General features: G+C 40.9%; 1 protein-coding gene across 2 annotated transcripts in view; it reads left to right on the top strand.

The window, feature by feature from the left end:
* The window catches only part of LOC148348971 (cell adhesion molecule DSCAML1-like), a 143,246-nt gene extending 135,635 nt beyond the window's left edge, over nt 1-7,611 (top strand). For both annotated transcript variants that reach the window (XM_088320437.1, XM_088320436.1), the window contains exons 31-33: nt 2,086-2,286; nt 3,408-3,719; nt 6,638-7,611. In XM_088320437.1, the coding sequence (XP_088176563.1) occupies nt 2,086-2,286; nt 3,408-3,719; nt 6,638-7,068 (944 nt within the window). In that variant the 3' untranslated portion in view covers nt 7,069-7,611. The remainder of the gene's footprint in view (nt 1-2,085; nt 2,287-3,407; nt 3,720-6,637) is intronic.
* Nucleotides 7,612-23,375: the final 15,764 nt, after the last annotated feature.

Below are 23,375 nucleotides of genomic sequence, written 5' to 3'. Positions count from 1 at the left end.
CAAGTGGTTAGCACCTCCGCTGGTTCTAAATATCTATGAGGGGAATCCGCAGATCGGTCCAGTACAGCGTACGGCAAAACTAACATAAATGGCGACAGAAACAAAACAAAAATAATCCCAAACACCTTGACAACATCGATTACATTACTGTGTATGTTGCAAGATTTGTCAGTCGTGGTTTTAATATTGTCAATTCACTTTTTGCAGAGCACCAAAAGATCGTGGCCTACTGTTAGCAGCGCGCTGGAGACTGCTAACAATATCCGCCTTCCGGTCATAAAATCAAAAGCTAAACTAAACCTTACCCCGTACCAGCAGGTGGCACTGTTGGACTTGTCATTGCAGGACTTGTCATTGCAGGACACTTCTACACAAACTATACAAACATATTTCAGCAGGAAGTTATTATTACACCGGTTACATGAACACCATTGTTGCAAATAGGTCGGATTTTTGTAGGAATTTGCAAAGAGGGAATGCAGGTGACTTCTGGACAATTGAAGCGGCTCCTCTTGTAAATCCATTTTGATTTAGTGCAAAAAAACCCGACCTCATTTTAAGTAGTCTGAGAAAAATGTTAATAAAATGGTCAGATGTTTGTGCCTAGCAAAGCACAATCATGTGCCTATATGGAATGCAGATGACTCCTCGGCAATTGAAGCGGCTCCTCTTTTAATCAGTTTTGATTTTTGCAAAAGAGGCAACTTAATTTTGATGTTGTTTGAGCACCATCGTTGCAAATAGGTCGGATTTTTGTAGGGATTTGCAAAAAGGGAATGCAGGTGACTTCTGGACAATCGAAGCGGCTCCTCTTGTTAATCCATTTCGATTTTAGTGCAAAAAAAGGCGATCGAATTTTAAGTAGCCTAGAAGAAATGTTAAGAAAATGGTCAGATGTTTGTGCCCAGCAAAGCACAATCATTTGCCTATATGGAATGCAGATGACTCCTTGACAATTGAAGCGGCTCCTCTTGTAAATTTATTTCTATTTAGAGCAAAAAAACAAACTTTTTTGGAGCCGTTTAAAAACAAACGTGAAATGGGCACGTTTATTGTAGAAATATCGATCACATTTTTTGTGCCCGAAACAATTGAAGAATAGAATTCAGGGGACCCTTGGACAATAGAAGTGGCTCCTCTTGTTTATTCATTGCCAAGAGGGAATGCAGATGACTTGTGGACAATCGAAGCGGCTCCCCTTCTCAATCCATTTCAATCTAAAATAAAACAGCAACTTAATTCTGAGTCGTTTGGGCGCGATTTAAAAAAAAAAATTGAATATTATTTTTGTCTTTATTTTAATTTGCCAGGAAGGAATGCAGTTGACTCCTGGATAATTGAAGCAGCTCCTCTTGTTAACCAATTTTCGTATGGTTCAAAAGAAGCAAGCTAATTTTGAGGAGACTTAAACCCGGATGTCATTTGGGCACAATTGTTGTAGAATAAACTAAAATAAAACAAAGCACAACGTAATTTGCCTGGAAGGAATCTCTTTCGATTTAATGCAAAAGAGTCGACCTGATTTTAGTCTAAAATCCGCCTCAGTGAACATAAGCTCGAAACCACTTGGTGTATTGAAGGATTTTATACATTTGACTATAAAGGATTTTATACGATTGAATACAAGTTACATTTATTGAGTTTAATGCAAGATATTCACTGACTGGGCTGTAGTTCAATGACAGGTCACGCTGTTCCAAATGCAGAATATTTTGACTTGGGAATTTTGATAACATCGCGACGCCCACGGGGGGCTTTCTTGGCACGCCCATGGGAGGAGTCGGGACGCCATCTTGCGGGGGGACGTGGGCCGAGAGGAGAAAGCTAGAGGACTTCAGAGAAGGCTACACAGAGACTCGAGCAACATTAATTCGGCTAATTCGGCCATATTCGATGGAGTTCACTTAGTTAAATTGTTCATGAAATTAAATCTGCCCCCGTGTGAAAATGTCCGAACAATTTGGTAAACGGTACATTTTAATATTTAATTCCTAACAGTATGAAGAATGGATTGTACCAACTGCCATTAAACTTGAAGGAGTAGAAGAAGAATAGATGGTCAGAATCTGATGATCTTGGTTTCAGATCCGGTTTCTCGAAAGAGCATCAAGTCTGCTCACAGCTCCAGAAACCGATACTCCAGCCAATGGACGCTCAGCCGACCCAGTCAGAGCCAATCAACGGCCTCGGCGCGAACTCTGACCTCCGACTGGCGTACCATGGGTTCTCACGGTATCACCGCCACCGAGAGTGACAGCTACAGTGCCAGCCTCTCCCAGGACACAGGTGAGACATTTACTGGCATAATAATATCGTAGGAAAAAAATATTTTATGTATAGCGTATTTAGGAGGTCAATACCTAATTCTGATGAATAATTTATTCACGGATTAATTTTTTGCCAGGCTTAATTTTTCTTAATATTGCAGAAAATATCAAAACTTGAAATAACAGCAGCAAGGCAGAAGGCTACTACAAAATAAGGGCAACAGAAGTAACAGCTGATTCGGTCGCAGATATAAATTGTTTTCCGTGCTTTGCTATACAGTGAGCAATGTGATAACTTGCTTCAGTGGTGGGGATTTTAGCAGTGACAAAGAGTCTCAAAGGACTGTACAAACTACAGACTATGATGACACTGACCCTGATCTAAAACAGACATGAGGGCAAGGAAAAACTCAAAAACCTCAACATTAGGAAAATGAAGAAACCTTGAGAAAAGACAGTCCCAAAGGGCTACACAGACCACAGACTATTACAGACTACAGACTATTATGACACCATCCCCTGATCTAAAACCGACATGAGGGCAAGGGAAAACTCAAAAACCTCAGCATGAGGAAAATAAGAAACCTTAAGAAGGCCAAGTCAAGTCATGTTTATTTGTTTGGCCCTTAATCACAAGGAGTTTCAAAGGACTGTAAAAACTACAGACTATTATGACAGCATCCCCTGATCTAAAACCGACATGAGGGCAAGGAAAAACTCAAAAACCTAAAGTCAAGTCATGTTTGTTTGTTTAGTCCGCATCAAAAGAAGTCTCAAAGGGCTTTCGAGATTACAGACTATTACGTTACCATCCCCTGATCTAAAGCCTAAATGAGGGCAAGGAAAAACTCAAAACTTCAGCATGAGGAAATGAAGAAACCTTGAGAAGGGACAGTCTCAAAGAGCTGCACAAACCACCAATTATTGCACACTACAGACTATTATGACAGCATCCCCTGATCTAAAACCGACATGAGAGCAAGAAAAAACTCAAAAACCCCAGCATGATGAAAACGAAGAAACCTTGAGAAGGGAAATATAGGTCACCTGACCGAAAATATTCCTTTATAAAATTTCTGTCCTTTTCGGTGTCCTGTGCAATCCTGCAGTAAGAGACAATCTGCAATGTCCCCTCCGCAGATAAGGGCCGTAACAGCATGGTGTCCACGGAGAGCGCCTCGTCCACCTACGAGGAGCTGGCCAGAGCGTACGAGCACGCCAAGCTAGAGGAGCATCTCCAGCACGCCAAGTTCACCATCACCGAGTGCTTCATCTCCGACAGCTCGTCCGACCAAATGACGACCGGCACCAACGACCCGGCCGACAGCATGACCTCCCTCAGCACGCCGTCCGAGCCGGGGATCTGCCGCTTCACCGCCTCGCCGCCCAAGCCGCAGGACTACGACCGCGGTAAAAACGTGGCCGTGCCCATCCCTCACCGCGCCAACAAAAGTGAGTAGCGTTTTTGAAATAGAGTGTCTTTCTTTTGAAAGCTACTGTCACTGAAGACCTCCTAAAGGTCCATAACTCAGAACTGAACCTGCAAGCTCTCAGTCCCAAGACAAGTGCTCTACCTCCTGGGTAGGGTTACTTTAACTGGATTACTTTCAATTACTTTTGGAATACTCCAATACCAAATATGCTAATAAAAGACAAAAGAAACTAAATAGGAATCAAATGATGACTCACAACACGTGGTAAGCTTTCTCTCCTGGCTTTGATCTCTTTGATCTCCGGCAAAACGAACATCAAATGCCACAGAAACAAAATGAAGAAAAATCAAAACCGCTTGCCAACATCATTTTTGCCGTTCCGTGTATTCCGTTACTCCCCAAGCCTGCACAAAATTGAGTCATTTTATTCATATTTAGTCTCTTTTGTCTTTTATTAGCATATTTGGTATTGGAGTAATCCAAAAGTCATTGAAAGTAATCCAATTAAAGTAACCCTACCCAACCCTGCCAGCTACCTACCTACCCAGCTACCTCCCTTCTCCCCAGCTACCTACCTACCAACCCAACTACCTACCTACCTAACCAGCTACCTGCTACCAACCCAGCTACCTACCTACCTACCCACCTACCCAGCTACCAGGGTTGGGTAGGGTTACTTTAACTTGATTACTTTCAATGACTTTTGGATGACTCCAATACCAAATTTGCTAATAAAAGACAAAAGAGACTAAATATGAATAAAATGATGACTCACAACACGTGGTAAGCTTTCTCTCCTGGCTTTGATCTCTTTGATCTCCGGCAAAACTAACATCAAATGCGACAGAAACAATTTGAAAATCAATCCAAACAGCATTTTTGCCGTTCCATGTGTTCTGTTAAAAACCCTTGTGCAATAATATTAGGAGAGCTGGAAACAATTTAGCTTGTTAGATTAGCTTTAAAACTGACCCTTCTACAAGCTAGTCGTGTAACTTGTGAATCCCGTGCATCTGAACGGCCAGAAAAAGATAACTTTTGTCTGAAAGTCGTGTTTTAAAATATTCAGGCTATTCCATGTGAGAAACTGAAGATCTCCTACAAGGGTGTGTACTACTCCCTACAAATAACCACACAAACAGGCTAAAATTACTCCCCAAACCTGCACAAAATTGAGTCATTATATTCCTATTTCGTTTCTTTTGTCTTTTATTAGCATATTTGGTATTGGAGTAATCCAAAAGTCATTGAAAGTAATCCAATTAAAGTAACCCTACCCAACCCTGGTTATATGCTAAGCTAGCAACGATCCTGATTTTTCATCAAAACAAACGTCAACTTGACGAGTGTCTTCTACTTCTAAGCTTAAATGAAGCATCATTCTTTAATGGTGGAAAACGTTTTTTTACACAGAAAGAGATCCCGTGTTTTCTGATCATGTGACCATTCAAAATAGAAATGACCGTAGTCCGATAGCGCTTACGAAGATGAGCACATGTTTACTTATGCGCCAGAAGTAAACGTGAATGGAAGCCTCGTCCTGTTAAATGTGAGAGTCTATATTTGTCAGTACCAATGCTGTTGGCGTTGGTGGTTGCCAGCTCAAATTGCATTTGCTTGTCATCGTTACTTGGGGATTAAAGGAAACTCCGGTCAAAGACATCACAGTGGTATTTTGCATTTAGAGTGCATGCGTAGTTGAAAAGGGCAGTTTGCAGTTTTCCTCTATCCCCCGCACACTTTAGGAATTTGGAGAAAGAGCGCCAAAGTTATCAAAAATGTTTGATACTCGACACCATTGGCATCGCACACCTCCTGCCATCAGCAGTAGTGTAACTGCTCAGGCAATGATGAAAGAAAACCACACTTGTCTCTTTATGTCATGTTCCTGCGGCACGGTGCATGCCAGGTGGATCACCTGGTCCACTGCCTAAAAGACGGCTTGGAATCCAACTAAACCATAGCGAGGGCCCTGGTGACTACGCGATGTAATTTCTGCTCAGTGCTCTAAATGTCAAACTGAAGAACTTCAGTGAAGCTTAAGTAAACAGCGCAAGTAACTTTGACTCACCTCGATACCCAAATGTTTCGTCATCTAATTAGCATGAATGGATGAACGGGATTTCCACTTTCTTTGTGGAGTAAGATTGCGATCTTAGCAGAATCAGCGGGGAAATGTCTAGTAAAGAAAAGTAACACATTGTGCCGTGATTAAGACACTTGTTTGTGGACTGTGACTGCAGCTGTCAATCTCAATCAACTAGCGCGGCAGTCAATATTAATGAAATTGGAATTGATATACAGGGCGGCACGGCTCAGGTCGTGGGTTCAAATCCAGCTACCAGCCTTCAAGTGCAGATTTTGCATGTTCTCCCAGTGCCTGCGTGGGTTTCCTCCCACATTCCCCAAAACATGCATGTCAGGTTAATAGGCCGGTCCAAATTGTCCCTAGGTGTGAATGAGCGAGCGAATTGTCTGTCCCTGTGTGCCCTGCGACTGGCTGGCAACCAGTTCAGGGTGTCCCCTGCCCACTGCCTGAAGATGGCTGGGATGGGCTCCAGCACCCCCGCGACCCTACTGAGGATAAGCGGAGCAGATAATGGATGGATGGAATTTATATACAGTAAATGCATGCGGGGCAGCACGGCTAGGCAGTGGTTAGCGCGTGTGCGGCACAGTTCTGAGGTCATGAGATCGAACCTCCCGTGTGGAGTTTGCATGTTCTCCCTGTGCTTGCGTGGGTTTCCCCCGGGAACTCCAATTTCCTCCCATATTCCAAAAACATGCATGTCAGGTTTGTCTGTCTGTGCCCTGCGACTGACTGGCAACCAGTTCAGGAGAGTTTAAGATCATGTGACTGATCAGCAAGTTTCATTTGGAATTTACAGTAATTCAAGGATTCCCTTCCAAAACTGACACCCGTCCTGCTTTCCCCAGGTGAATTCTGCAACCTCCCCCTTTACATGAAGACGGACCCCTTCTTCCGCAAGCAGGGGGAGCTCCACGACCCCTGCCCGGCCGTGCCCCCGCGGGAGGCGTCCATCCGAAGCCTGACGCAACGGGCGTACCACACCCAGGGCCGCCACAAAACTCTGGAATCGGCCAAACAGCAGGCCCTGACCCTGGGCCACTCGGGACTGGGTAGCCTGGGTTCTGGCACCGCCACCCTGCCCCAAAGGACTCTGGCCATGCCCGGCTCCAACACCGCCGCTACCGCCTCCACGTCCAGCACGGGCAGCAACCCCACCAACAGCGGCAACAAAATGGGCGGCTCCAGAGACTCGCTGCTGGAGAGCAGTTCTTCGGCCCTGGGACGGCTGCAGAAACAGAGCGCCGGGGCGTACTCCAAGTCCTACACCCTGGTCTAGTACCAGCCTGTTTTCTACCCGACTGAAACCACCACCTCCCCCTCTACCCAGAGACCCTGGCTAACTTTGCTTTTTAATATCCAGCAGGGACTCTGCTCAAGAACTACTAACTCCAACTAACAGTTAACGGTCGGCTAATGCCGAGTTCCGGAGTCGCCTGGCCAAATGTTGATTATTTGTAAACAGCTGTGACCGCAGACTTTGTATGAGAGGCCGTTTGAGAAGTCAATCAGACTTGCTTTCACAGATAACATCATACTCTCAGACATGCACAACTATACTCTCCTACAGACACAGTCTAACACTACTATACTCAGTCATACACACTACTACACTCTCTCACACATGATACTAAACTTCTTACTACGCTTTTATACACATCCTACTATACTCCCACACACCCTACCATAGACTCTAACACACACTATTATACTCTCTCACACACACACTACTACACTCTCTCGCACATAACAATAAACTTCTTATACACACACGACTACGCTTTCATACATATCCTAGTATACTCCCACAAACACTACCATAGACTCTAACACACACTATTATACTCTCTCACACACTCACACTACACTCTCTCGCACATAACAATAAACTTCTTATACACACACGACTATGCTTTCATACATATCCTACTATACTCCCACACACCCTACCATAGACTCTAACACACACTATTATACTCTCTCACACACACACTACTACACTCTCTCGCGCATAACACCAAACTTCTTATGCAGACACGACTACTCTTTCATACACATCCTACTATACTCCAAAACACACTACCATTGACTCTAACACACACTATTATACTCTCGCACACACACACTACTACACTCTCTCGCACATAACACTAAACTTCTTATACACACACGACTCCGCTTTCATACACATCCTACTATACTCCCACACACCCTACCATAGACTCGTAACACACACTATTATACTCTCTCACACACACACTACTACACTCTCGCGCATAACACCAAACTTCTTATGCACACACGACTACTCTTTCATACACATCCTACTATACTCCCACACACACTATTATACTCTCTCACACCCACTACTATTCTTTCTCACATACTACTACTATTACTGCAGGCTAGTGTAATGATACTTCACTTCGCAGTGTTGTTTTACCTTGGCGATGCACACTGTTCAGTGTGTATACGTGATATAATTTTGCTTTAGTGTATGAGAGTATAGTAGTAAGTGTGAGAGAGTATAGTAGAATGTGTAGGAGAGTAAAGTAGTATGTGAGAGTATAGAGGTATGTGTTAGAGAGTATTGTAGTGTGTATGGGAGTGTGGTACTATGAGAGAGTATAGTAGTGTATGAGAGTAAAGTAGTATGTATGAGTAAAGTAGTATGTATGAGAGAGTAAAGTAGTGTTTACGAGAGTATGGTAGTATGTTTGAGAATGTATAGTAGTGTGTGCATGAGAGTAAAGTAGTATGTGTGAGTAAAGTATTAAGTGTGAGAGATTATAGTTATGTTTATGAGAGTATGGTAGTATGTTTGAGAGTGTATAGTAGTGTATGCATGAGAGTAAAGTAGTATGTGTGAGTAAAGTATTAAGATTGAGAGAGTATAGTAGTGTTCACGAGAGTATGGTAGTATGTTTGAGAGAGTATGGTAGTGTGTGTATGAGACTATAGTTGTAACAGTGAGAGAGTATGATAGTGTGTAATAGCGAATAGTAGTTTGCATAAGAGAGTATAGTAGTGTCTTTGCATGGGTATGACTGAGTATAGTTGTGCATGTGTGAGAGTATTTCGGTATATGTGAGAGCAAATATGATTTACTTACCCAATGGCCTCTCATAAACAGCTGTGACAGCAAGGACTTTGTGTCTCATATGCACGCACATACACACAAATACACACACAAACATACTTTTATTTGAGTATTTGAAGGACTTCCAATTAACTTTAGTTAGGCTTATTTTATCCGTCCCCCTGTGAAAGTCTCCCTAAAAACTATTGGTTATTTTTTTCATTTTTATTTCTAGAATTCTCAACGGGTGTGACTATTGTTATATGGTAAGACTAAAGCTGGGGTGGGCATGAACCATTTCATCCGATTTGTTTTGAAACACTCAGAATTAAAGCAAAGTATTTTCTGCTCTATAAGGCGCACCAAACTATGAGGTGCAACCCCCAAAGTAGTATTTTTCACAGATTTTTGTATATAATGCGCACTGGACTATAGGTCGCATGGAAATACATCTACAGTAAGAACTACCGTATTTGTGTACAACCGTTGTGCATTTTATACTCTCCCGGTACATAGTAGTGCAACGACAGCTCAGTCGAAAAATGACGCTGACTAAAACCGCAAAACATTGTGTGGAACGGTAATCGAATTTTGGTCAGGAGTGGTGAAAACGCCAAAAAACTTAACCACTCAACCACCAGTGATACATATGTATGAAAAGGCATTTGATTTTATCTCATGATCACACTATGCTCACTCACAGTACCAGAAAATGTGAGAGAATGGAGAGACGGTAAGGGATGTTTTTCGAGCGAACTATCATTGCACTAATACGGTAATACACTGCAAAACCTAGTAGAGGATGCACTTTCAAATTTCTGTCCATTTGGGGTTTTAGGTGCGGCTTATAGTATAAGCTAATATAATAGTTTCATTTTTTCTAGAACTAAATTTTATAATATGCATTGAAAATTTAAAAAATGCATCAGAAGTAGATTTTTTGCATGACATATTCGAAAAGATAAAACAAATACACGATAAGAACAGGTAAAAGGAACCAGCTATTTTAATTTCTATCATTATGCTTTTACTATTTCCGTTTTGCGGGCCGAAATAAAACGTGTGACCGGCTGTATATGGCCCCCGCGCCATAGTTTGCCCACCCCTGGTCTAGTGTGATTAAGGCTTTTATGAAGGGTCATAACAACCTTGCAACTGTCAGGGAATTTGTTGTTAAAAAAATAAAAAGTCAAATTTAGAAAAGCTGGCGTGTCGGCTCCTCCCATGCTGCTGACCCTGTAAAGACGCGAAGGGGCCCCTGAAAATTTGGGTTTTAAGAATAAAATGATTACTTGCTAAATCACACAAAATAAACTTTCCATTATATGTATATAAAAACATAATAAAATAACATTTATACTTTCCCACTAGTCAAAATTTGGTATTTTGATTCCTGTTGTGTTCATTTCAAAAATTATAACATTCAAGTGGCTCAGGTCTCTCACTGGGCTCCAACCAATCGCAGCAAAGCTTCAGAAAACAAGTCATCTGTGATTGGTTGTTCCCAAAGCCCTGAAACTCTGTCCTTTTTAATCGCTAGCAGGTAGCAAAATGGCCGCCCTTGAAAAGGATTCTACAAAATCAAGTAGGCGTTGCCTCTTTTATGCCTTGCCACCAATCTTAAGGGGATATTTTGATTAATAATACCGTAAATTCCGCATTACGAGCCGCTACTTTTTTCCTACATTTTAAACACTAAATCGTACGATAAGATGCACCCTATTTATTATTAGTTGGCTTAGAACTGGTGCGGACCAGGGAATCCAACTGTTTAATTAAAACAAAGCATGGCGAGTGCACGCAACGATGCGATTTCTGCCAAGTGCCCTGAATGTGAATAAATTCAACAGAGCGCGTGTAAAAGGCGGGAGTAACTATGACTCCTTTCGTAGCCAAATGCCTCTTTATCCAATTAGTGATGCGCATGAATGGACGAATGAGATTGGCACAGTCCCTCGGGAGTAAAATCGAGATTTTGGCAGTATCAGCGGGGAAATGCCTAGTACAGAAAAGTAACACGATTGAGACTCAGTTGCGTCCACAGCTGTCAATCTCAGCTTGTGCAAAACATTCTCATAACAAAACTGCTGTACTGACTAAAATTCAGATATAAATATCACAACAGCCTGTTGAGCCATGTGACTGATCTTAAGCGCTCCCATTCCTTGCGCACATGACAAAGTGATAAAGAGGAGACCAAGTCTTTCTATTAGTCGATAAAACAATCACTATACATGCCGACTCTTGGTACTAACTAAGGAGGGGTACACAATATCTATCATGCTAACAGTTATCGGACTAAAAACAACCTAATATGTTAGTTTCCTGCCCGGTAGGAAAAATATACCCAATAATTTGCCACCCTCTGACACACTAAAATATTTAATAACCTGACACTACTTAGAAAAATTCCAAGCATTTATGGAGCTGTAGTATTATTTGTTCTCCTCTATCACATTGTCATGTGTGCAAGGGGTGGGAGTGCTTAAGATCAGTCGCATGGCTAGTATCTAATGTTGGCAGATATAATGGTTTTCTATGTAGAAGTAACAATACTTGGCCTCCTTTCTATCACTTTGTCATGAGCGCAAGGGATGGGAGAGCTTAAGATCAGTCGCATGGCTAGTATCTAATGTTGGCAGATGTAATGATTTTCAATGTAGAAGTAACAATACTTGGCCTCCTTTCTATCACTTTGTCATGAGCGCAAGGGATGGGAGAGCTTAAGATCAGTTGCATGGCTAGTATCTAATGTTGGCAGATATAATGGTTTTCTATGTAGAAGTAACAATACTTGGCCTCCTTTCTATCACTTTGTCATGAGCGCAAGGGATGGGAGAGCTTAAGATCAGTCGCATGGCTAGTATCTAATGTTGGCAGATGTAATGATTTTCAATGTAGAAGTAACAATACTTGGCCTCCTTTCTATCACTTTGTCATGAGCGCAAGGGATGGGAGAGCTTAAGATCAGTCGCATGGCTAGTATCTAATGTTGGCATATATGATTTTCTTTGAAGAAGTAACAATACTTGGCCTCCTTTCTATCACTTTGTCATGAGCGCAAGGGATGGGAGAGCTTGAGATCAGTCGCATGGCTAGTATCTAATGTTGGCATATATAATGATTTTCTTTGAAGAAGTAACAATACTTGGCCTCCTTTCTATCACTTTGTCATGAGCGCAAGGGATGGGAGAGCTTAAGATCAGTCGCATGGCTAGTATCTAATGTTGGCAGATATAATGATTTTCTATGTAGAAGTAACAATACTTGGCCTCCTATCACTTTTTCATGTGCGCAAGGGATGGGAGAGCTTAAGATCAGTCGCATGGCTAGTATCTAATGTTGGCATATATAATGATTTTCTCTGTAGAAGTAACAATACGTGGCCACCTCTCTATGACTTTGTCATGTGCGCAAGGAATGGGAGAGCTTAAGATCAGTCACATGACTAGTATCTAATGTTGGCATATATAATGATTTTCTATGTAGAAGTAACAATACTTGGCCTCCTTTCTATCACTTTTTCATGAGCGCAAGGGATGGGAGAGCTTAAGATCAGTCACATGACTAGTATCTAATGTTGGCATATATAATGATTTTCTCTGTAGAAGTAACAATACTTGGCCTCCTCTCTATCACTTTGTCATGTGCGCAAGGGATGGGAGAGCTTAAGATCAGTCGCATGGCTTTACATGTGTACAGGCTGTTGTGATGGTACTGTTTGTGGATTTAAGTCAGTACAGTACATTGAGATTTGATTGACGGTAATACGGAAGCAATTTATTACTTTTCTTTAAAAAAAATCAGTGGGGAAATGCCTAGTAAAGTGTAAGAAACAAATGCGAACCACTTTGTTTTCCTGGCTGTTTAAGGCTGCGGCCTAAAATATAGCTCGTACAAAAACAAAGATGTGCTTCGACCTTAAATTTGCGCACGCGGCTTTTATTCGGGTGCGCTCTGTAGTCCAGAATTTACGGTATTTTTATCCTTTATTATTTCTCCAATGGATTTCTACGTCTCCGACCTGGCTCCCAAAGCGATCGACCAATGGCAGCTAGCCTTCAGAAAACAAACGAGCCGTGATTGGTCGTTACCGGAGCCCCGAGCTATCAATGGACAGCAAGTAGCAAAATGGCCGCCCCCGAGGAAGGATCGCAACTCCCTTTTATTGTAATATCCCAAATAAATAAGGAAATAAAAACATCTATATCTGCTTTATGATGAAGTCAAAACAGCCCAAATCTATTTAAAAAGAATATATATTTCTATAAAGATCTAAGTGAAAATATGACAAAGCATAAATTCTATGTATCGAATTTGAGAGTCCAATATTAAAAAGAGACAATCGATAAATCAGGAAAGAAAAAGTAGATTTAATAAAGGTTTGACTTTGGATGGATGTTGGGAGTTAAAACAGTCTTGGTGTCAATATACGGGGATGAGAGAAGAAATACACCTTGTTTATTATTGTTTGTTATTATATTTGTTAACATGGTATCGGCTATTAAAATCACTGGCAGTATTATAATGGTTGTCGTGGCAACCGAGCAACCCGCGATGAAGAAATCCTATCGTGTGAAATGTTAAAACAGAGGTCACCAACGTGGGGCCCGCGGGCACCAGGTGACCCCCGAAGAATACCTGTGTGGCTTCGGCGCTGGGAAAAAAAACTCATTGGGTCATTGTTATTTTCGAGGAGTTTTGATTTCTTGATGTCTTTAAATACAGGATAAATTCTTCTGAAATTCGTTTTAAAATGTAGCCGATAATGTACGTGTAAATCATTTGGTGCCCTTAAAGGGACAGGGTGTGTTTATTGAGAACTGTTATATAAATGTGCATTTTTTTCGAATACTTGGAGGTGGAAACATATATGTTTGTTGAACGTAACGTGAGACTCACCTAGAGAGGTAACCCTAGAAAACTTTTGTTTTTTTCATTTTATTTTACTTTATTTTTTCTTTTTGTCTTTTTCTTTTCTCTCTTTTCCCCTTGATTCTTCCTTTCTATTTCCACTTAGATTTGTATTCTTTTTTCTCATTTCTCCCTTTCCTCTTCATTTTCATCCTTCTTTTCTTGATCGTTTCCTCCTTTTCTTATGTTTTCTTTTTCTTTCTTTTTCTTTTTAATGTACATTTTTCCTTTACTACATATTCCTTTTTACTTCCTCACTTTTTTGTTTGCCTTCCTTTCTTTTTTCTTTTCCCTCCTTTCCCCCTTTCTCTTTCCTTTATTTCCCCTTTCTGCTTCTTTTTTTCTCTCTTAATTTACTTTTTCCTTATTTTCTCTTACTTTGCTTTTTTTCTACTTTTCCTTTTTTCTTTTCCTTCCTTTTCATTTCTCTCTTTTCCCTCCTTTCCCCCTTTCTCTTTCCTTTTTTATTTCCTTTTTCTGCTTCTTGTTTTCTCTTAATTTACTTTTTCCTTATTTTCTCTTACTTTACTTTTTTTCTACTTTTCCTTCTTTATTTCGTATCCCTTTCGTTTTCAAATTGTCCTTTCTTTGTCCTTTTTTCTTTTTCTCAACGAAAGGCTGGGCAAAATAATATGAAGAAAAATGCTGCAATTTGGCTATTTCGGTCTCCGTATTTTGTATTTTGCCTCGAGGTCGGTAGCGCTCATTTCTGGTTACAACAGCAACATCTAGTGGTCCAATATTACACACTGTCCCTTTAAACTAGGCAGATATTTCAGTGGATGTTATCCATCCCAAAGTACGCCCCCCTGCTGCTGGAACGTCTCTCAGAAGCATCATCCCCATACTTTATTTTACATTTGATCTTTTATCGCTCCTTTATTTTGTTGGAAATATTTTGGTGAAAATTTTTGTTTTTTGGGGCCCGTCAGCCAAAGCCAATCAGGTAGCTCTTTTTGCTCACACAAACTTCTATTGTGTAAATACATAGTGGAGCAGGGTGTGAATGTCAAAACGATGCATTCAAGTTCTAGAACAAACCCCGCCCTCCCTTCCTAGGACCGTACTAGATGCAGCACCTGCTACCTTTGTCAGTGTTGTTTATAGCCCAAGTCTTGTACATAAAACACACTTTTGTATGAAGAGCTATTTTCGTCAGAATGCTGAAGGGGGACACCTGACCTGGGACCCCACACTGCCCCCTAGAGGGCAAAACACAATTCTTTCCTTTTCATGTTTTGATACTAATTTGTCTTTTTTTTTTTTTACTCTTTTTTTTTTTTCATTTGAAGTCTTCGATGTTGATGTTACTCGTCCGATTATTTTCGAATCACGATTTTGTATTTTGTCGATCCCGGGAAAAAGTCATTGCATGCTCGCTAAAAGGGAAACGATGGAAGGAAAATAGGAAGCGTGAACGAGCGACGGAAAAAGTCGAGGGAACCTCCGGACTTTTGGTTGAGTCGCTTGTTCTGGCGATTGCTTGAGTTCAAATGTACATTTTCTATGAAAAGGAAGAAAAAAAAAAGGAGAAAAAAAAAGATCATTCTAACACCCTGTGCAATAAAGCTATCTTTCATACGTTATTGTTTTTGATGTGTGTGAGAGTTGTACCTGGGAACATTTTATTATTATTATTATTATATCTATCTTCTTCCGCCCAAATTCCGTGTGGAACTCCTCCCAGAGCTTTTGGAGTAGCCCAACGATCCATATACCTAAAATTCCGGCCCGATCGGGACTCTCGTGCGACAATATGGATAATGGATACGAGTCTCAAAAAATGTCCCCATCCGGAATAATGGGTTTTGAAATCTCCCATCCGGAATACATGGGCCCATACAAATCAATGGGTAGCCATGGCAACCAGGGCTTTCCTGAGGGTAGTCATAGTAATCAGGGACTGTCCAGGGTGGCTTGAGGGGGCCAGACCCACATTACCTTTAACCACGGGTAAATGGTGAATTCCAAAGAGTGGATGCTAGCGAGACGATGCTAACAGCTATGTGCTAGCAAAGTTTTGGTAATGGCTATAGTGTAACAACTTCATATTTACAAATCATGCTAATGGTTCATGTTAATGAGTTATGCAAACGGTTATATACTAAAAAGTGATGCTAACGGCTAAATGCTAACTTCTTTTTACTAAAAAATTTTGGTAATGGCAATATTTTAAAAACTTCATATTTACAAATGATGCTAATGACCTCATGTTGATGAGTTATGCTAACGGGTACATGCTAGAACGTGATGCTAACGTGTAATAACAGTGTTATTACTACGTTATTACCATGAATGTGTTTTTTAGACTTCCACAAGGCATATCCTTGTTGTTAACGGTTGTGGGCCCATCTTAAATGAACTTGCCAGTACCGGGGGGGGTGTGGGGGGGCGGAGTCCCCCCACAGAACCAAGTAAAAAAATGACAGAAACATCTGAGTTAAAACTTTATGCTAACGCATAATGCTAACAACCGGGGTTGTATATACATACCAGGATCATCTTCCAGATCAATCACAACTCTTACAATTGCCGCGGGAATTGTCTAGTTATTATTATTATTATTATTGGCGACATGTCAACCCTATGAGAAGAAAATCCCACATGCTCTCACATTAACCATCATATCTTCTCACATATATACTACTATACTCTCTCATACACACGACTATACTCTTTCACACATACTACTATACTCTCATACACACTACTATGCTTTCACTCACGTACTACTCTTCTCTCACACAAATACTAGTGCCAGAGGCAAGGTTAGGGGGTTGGTGTTGGAGTTTGGGTTCAGGTTTGGGGTTAGGGTTTTGGTTGGAGCTTGGGTAAGGGATTTGGCCTGAACTAAGGTTAGGGCCCTAGTGCTGGAGCTAAGGTTAGTGGGTTAGTGTTGGAGTTTGGGGTCAGGGTTTTGTTTGGAGCTTGGGTAAAGGTTTTGGTTTGAACTAGGGTTAGGGCCTAGTGCTGGAGCCATGATTACTGTTGGAGTTTGGGTTCAGGTTTGGGGTAGGGTTTTTGGGTACAACTAGGGTAAGAGTCCCAGTGCTGCAGCCATGGTTAGTGGGTTAGTATTTGAGTTAGGGTTTTGGTTGGAGCTTGGGTAAAGGTTTTGGTTTGAACTAGGATTAGGGGCTAGTGCTGGAGCCATGGTTAGTGTTGGGGTTTGGGGTTAGGGTTTTGGTTGGGGATTGGGTAATGGTTTTGGGTTGAACTAGGGTTAGTGGCCTACTGCTGGAGCTATGGTTAGTGGGTTAGTGTTGGAGTTTGGGTTCAGGTTTGGGGTTAGGGTTTTGGTTGGAGCTTGGGTAAGGGTTTTGGCTACAACTAGGGTAAGGGTCCCAGTGCTGGAGCCATCTTTAGTAGGTTAGCGTTGGAGTTTGGGTTCAGGTTAGGGTTTTGGTTGGAGCTTGGGTAAGAGATTTGGCCTGAACTAAGGTTAGGGGCCTAGTGCTGGAGCTAGGGTTAGTGGGTTAGTGTTGGCGTTCGGGTTCAGGTTTGGGGTCTGGGTTTTGACTAGAGCTTGGTTAAAGGTTTTGGTTTGAACTAGGGTTAGGGGCCTAGTGCTGGAGCCATGGTTCGTGTTGGGGTTTGGTTTCAGGTTAGGCTTTTGGTTGGAGCTTGGGTTTGGGTTTTGGCTCAAACTAGGGTTAGGGGCCCAGTGCTGGAGCCATGGTTAGTGGGTTAGTGTTGGATTTTGGGTTCAGGTTTGGGGTTAGGGTTTTGAATGGAGCTTGGTTAAATGTTTTGGTTTGAACTAGGGTTAGGGGCCTAGTGCTGGAGCCATGGTTAGTGGGTTAGTGTTGGAGTTTCTGTTTAGGTTTGAGGTTAGGGATTTGGTTGGAGTTTAGATAAGGGTTTGGGGTATAACCAGGGTAAGGGTCCCAGTGCTGGAGCCATGATTAGTGGATTAGTGTTGGAGTTTGGGTTCAGGTTTGGGTTTTATTTGGAGCTTGGGTAAGGGTTTTGGCTTGAACTAGGGTCAAAGGTAAGTAAAAACAAAGTAGCATTATGGAAATTATATGAGTTATTTAGAACTTCATCTCAAACTGAGTTCCCATTATGCTAATTGGTAGTCATTAGTCATTACGATCAAAATTTATTTTGTTATTTTCTTTTTTATAAATGCAAACACAAAAATATCTCCAACAACTAGATGGCAGTGTGGAGTTTGTATAGTGTGGTGAGTTGATTTGGGTGTAAAACTGCATTCACTCAACAGCTAAACCAGTTAAATATATATATATATATTTTTTTCACATTGTTTGTCAATAAAAAAGTTGTATAGAAAAGATCCTTTGTCATCCATGATTATAATACTTAAGGTAGGTTACTAATATAGGTTATTAATGATAAAGCATAGTAATGAAAAACAAAAAACTGAATTTGAAATCCCTGCTTTAAGTACAGGATACTGCTATAAGTCATGGGTCTCGAACGTGGTGCCACAGTGCCCTCTCAAGGATAGTTGAGGTAACTACGGACCTTTTCTGAAAATAGCTCGCCAGCTGGGAGACATTGTGATTTTCTACTAAAATGATTTACTTTTTTGGTCGAGTGAGTCTATTCAACCCTATTTTTAATAATAAATCGTCAATTTCCAGTTCATGGGCTTCATTGACAAAAAACTAGTATTGACAACTATTGATAATTATTTTTAAGCAAATAATTAAGAGAAATAGAATCTTTTCATGCATTAATTAACCGTATTCATAATTTTCTTGATTGATTTTACAAATACAACAAACTAAATCCCAAGTGAATGAGCAAATAATGTGCATTTTTTTTAGCTAACTATCTGGCTGCCTTTTTAGCGTTGCAGTTAACTATCTTTCCTCTCTTTAGCTCATTAGCAAGCTAGCTAGCTAGCCTTCTACATGCTGTCTAGCTCATATTTTACCTTTTGGTAGAAAACAAGCAACATTTTGAGCTCCTTTCTAGCTAGCTATTAAAGGATTTTATACATTTGACAATAAAGGATTTTATACAGTTGTCTACAAGTTACATGTATTCAGTTTAATGCAATAAAGATATTCACTGACTGTGCTTTAGTTCAATGTACAATAAAAGGTCAGGGCAGGCTGTGTGGAATGCATAAATCGCAGTTGTTTTGTCTAGGACACTTCTGATAACAGGATGCCTGGGTGTGCTGACGCAGGACGACCAGAGATTGTTGGGCACAAAACAACTGCCTTGGCACGCCCATGGGAGGAGCCGACACGCCATCATGCGGTGAGAAGATAACCAATAAGAGAAAGCTAAAGTTAGCTGCAGATGACACATAGCCAATAGGGGAATAGTAGGATGTCTTTGCTTTGTTTGTTGAATTGTATAAATGATCCGGGGCAACTCGGATGGGGGTCGTCTCCTGTTGGTTACACTTAGATCTGCTGTTAGGAATAATAAACAACCCGCTCCCGTGTGGAAATGCCGGCGCACATAATTGTTGGATGAATGTAGGTCATGTCTGGTTAATGGAGTCAGATAACTAATTCGAACAATTTGGTAAACGGTACATTTTGATAGTTAAATCCCAACACTATCTAGCTTTCTTTAAATTTTCTATCTGGGTATTTGATGGATTTAAACTGTAAATAAGTTATTCTACTGTTGCATACTGTCTTCTATTCTTGCTTAGTGTGCCATTCTCGCCTAGTTCAATAGTAGGAATATTGTTGATACAATAACATGTTGTAAGTTTAAACAGGTGTTGATATGATAAGATGTTGTTGTGAAAACAGATCTCAAACTGTTTTTTTTTATCACTCCCCCTCCCTAGCAGAAGAAACATGTAAACTAGGGCGTTCCTAATACAATAAAAAGGCAAGGACAAAATAGACTTTTTCAGAGTGTCTACTAGACGGTAACAGCCAGTCTGTGGTCATTCTCCTTGCAAGTAAGTCATATTTAAGTCTCCGTGTCTTCTTTGAGTGCAGGTTTTTATTACAAGTGTTGGGGTTAACCTAACAGTATTTACCCTTATAGTGTTTTTTAACCTTTTCATTTTCTAGCCTACCGTCAAGCTACTTTGTCAGCCATTTAGCAAGCTTTCAAGCTAAGTTGCTATTTAAAGAAATGCATATCAAACTGGGTGGCACTTGCGCTAATTACTAACAAAAAGTAGCTTGCAATAGGTAGGAGACCCCTGCTATAAGTCATTGCGCCCCAAAGTTGGAGAAAAAGTACAAACCACAAGAACAATAAGGACATTTTTACAAGATTTAATTTATTAACTATCATACAGTTCACATCGGGCCTTCATCTTCAAACGCTAATTGCTGACATTTTATTTCTCGGTGCAGTTTTTTTTTTCAACTATTATTCTCATGAAGCATTTGTTTTGTCCTTGGACTCATTTTCTATTTTCAAAACAAAGTCAGGCTTTCATCCCTTCCCCCTGCAGTCTTTGTTTATCTCATGCACTAAGCGGCCTTGAACCCTTTCATAAAACCCAAAAAGGATTTTCAAATCATGGAAATATACACTAGAAATGTTTTTGGGCTGACAAAGGATTTCTCGATAAGAAGTCAAGCATGTTTTGGTGGGAATATATTCAGGGTTCGCACTCCTTTTCCATGGCTGAATTCAAGCACTTTTTAAGGACTTTCAAAGCCAAATTTCCAATCTCTCTGGTACCATTAAAAGGAGAATTCCAGTTCGAATCGTGTATTCTGCTCTTGCGTCTGCATTTCTCAAGATATTCGAGTTTAAGATCATTCCTAAATCCTGACCCGTAGGGGGCGATCAGGCTTCATGGGACAATGCTGAACAAACTAAAGCCAGCTGCCGTTAATCAGGAGGGACGAAGAAACGCAATGGCAAAGCGAAATCAAATTAAGCATTTACAAGCACAAGCAATTCGATTTCTTTTCGATTCTGAAAATTCAATCTCTCTGGTACCATTAATAGGAGTATTCCTGTGCGAATCGTGTATTTTGCAGAGCCACGAATACATCTTCGATTTTTCCTCTTGCGTCTGCATTTATCAAGATAGTTGAGTTCAAGATCTTGACACGTAGGGGGCGATGAGGCTTCATGGGACAATGCTGAACAAACTAATGCCAGTAGCCGTTAATCAGGAGGGAAGAAGAAACGAAATGGCAAAGCGAAGCCATTAGAAACCAGTGCCAGCGTCATTTTTAAGCAGATTGGTTGAGAAACATGGCCCCGACGTTAAGCATTTACAAGCACAAGCAACCGATATTCGATTACTTTTCGATCCTTGAAAATTCAAGCACTTTATGGCTAAATTCAAGCACTTTTTAAGGACTTTCAGAGCCAATTTTCCAATCTCTCTGGTACCATTACAAGGATAATTCCTGTGTGAATCGTGTATTTTGCAGAGAAACAAATACATCTGCGATTTTTCGTCCTGCGTCTGCAAGATATTTGAGTTGAAGATCCTGACACGTAGGGGGCGATGAGGCTTCATGGGACAATGCTGAACAAACTAATAACAGCTGCCGTTAATCAGGAGGGAAGAAGAAACGCAATGGCTAAGCAAAGCCGCCAGAGACCAGTGCCGGCGTCATTTGAGAGACATGGCAACGACATTAAGCATTTACAAGCACAAGCAACCGATATTCAATTACTTTTCTATCCTTGAAAACACGACAATAAAATTAAAGCATTTTCAAGCACCCGTACGAACCCTGAATATTTAAAAGGATATCATTATGGATATTATTAAGTGCCAGGGAATATTGTTCAGAAAATAAAGCAGGTCATCCAGTGATCCAGTAAGGGTAGGGTGGATCGGTCCAAATATCGATATTATCAATAGTACTTCGGATCGATACATATGTCTTGGGATTCCTATTTTAAACGAACTTCAGTTTAGCTTCAATTTTTGAAATGATCATGACCAACGTTCCCTCTAAGTTCCCCTGACGCTGTGTTCTAAATGCGGTATTTTGAAGTCAAGGTCGAAGTAGAACCAAGTTGAGTAAAGTCAGTAGAGTTTTTCGAGAACCGGCTTCTTCGGCTCGGCTCACTAAAGAGAACCGGCTCTTTCGGGTCCCAAACGGCTCTTCGGGTTGTTTTTGCTTCTTTAATCCCTACACGACCAAATATGATGTAAAATTGTGCACAAACGGACTTAAAGGAAGGGGGAGAAATAAAACAAAAAGAAAAAAATACCAAAATGAAAAAGTAGTGAAAAGATGAGAAAAAAAACAAAATGAAGAGAAAAAAAGAAGGAAAAATACAGAAAAATGCCAGGAAAAAAAAAGAAAGAAACAAAGGAAAAAAGTAAATAGAAAACAAAAAGATAAAAGTAACAGCTAGGAAAAATTAACACAATGAGATTTTTTTAGGCAGCACGGCGGCGCAGTGGTTAGCGCTTGTGCGGCACAGTTCATGTCATGGGAACCTCCTGTCGTGGGTTCAAATCCAGCTCCAGACTTCCTGTGCGGAGTTTGTATGTTCTCCCCGTGCTTGCGTGGGTTTCCTCCGGGCACTCCGGTTTCCTCCCACATTCCAAAGACATGCATTTCAGGTGAATTGGCCGGTCCAAATTGTCCCTAGGTGTGACTGAGCGAGTGAGTTGTCTGTCCCTGTGTGCCCTGCGATTGGCTGGCAACCAGTTCAGGGTGTCCCCTGCCCACTGCCTGGAGATGGCTGGGATGGGCTCCAGCCCTCCCGCGACCCTAATGAGGATAAGCGGTACGCCTAATGAGATGAGATTTTTTAAAGGATTTTTTTTTTAAAAATGGAAAAAAAAACAGGGAAAAAGTTTGTGTTGCATTCAAATAATTTCCAATGATATCAATAATTTCCAATGATCATGACATTTCCAAGAAGAACGTATCGGTATCGATCCATACTGCCTTGAATTGACTTGGATCGATACCAAAATTCCCAGTATCGCCCACCCCAAGTGATGAACACACTTGTACAAGGTCATTCGAAGGGTTAAAAAAAAACCAAGATATTCCTTTAAATATGAAAAGTGGAGGGAAAGCTAGACTTCGAGGGATCCAATATGGCTGCTTTTCTTCATTCAACCCGACCCCGCCCGACATTTCTTCATCCCGACGACTAAAAAGAGGACAAAGTCTAATACTAGATTCCGAGGAACCGATGAGTTTGTACATTTCGGGGGATATCATTTGCGCGAGGATTCCGGACTCCGACCGAGAAAAACGATACGACGCTTAAAAATGTAATGCTACGCTATGAAAAAAGTGCTTGAGAAAGTATCCAGAAACAAAAAAAATCCTTCATGTAAACAAAGTTTGATCGTAGAGGCAATATGGAGGACCGAGTCTGCCATTTTGAAAAACATGGCTACGAATACACATAGTCGGGTTGGGTAACTTTAACTGGATTACTTTCGATTACTTTTGGATTACTCCAATACCAAATATGCTAATAAAAGACAAAAGAAACTAAATAGGAATAAAATGACAAAATTTTGTGCAGGTTAGGGGAGTAATTTTAGCCTGTTTGTGTGGTTCTTTGTAGGGAGTAGTACACACCCTTGTAGGAGATCTTCAGTTTCCTGGCAATTTCTCACATGGAATAGCCTGAATATTTTTAAACACGACTTTCAGACAAAAGTTATCTTTTTCTGTCCGTTCAGATGCACA

Source organism: Urocampus carinirostris, chromosome 17 (genome assembly GCF_059441175.1).
Source record: "Urocampus carinirostris isolate Australia breed hairy pipefish chromosome 17, RoL_Ucar_1.0, whole genome shotgun sequence".
Lineage (NCBI taxonomy): Eukaryota > Metazoa > Chordata > Actinopteri > Syngnathiformes > Syngnathidae > Urocampus > Urocampus carinirostris.
This window is presented reverse-complemented; position numbering and strand designations above follow the sequence as displayed.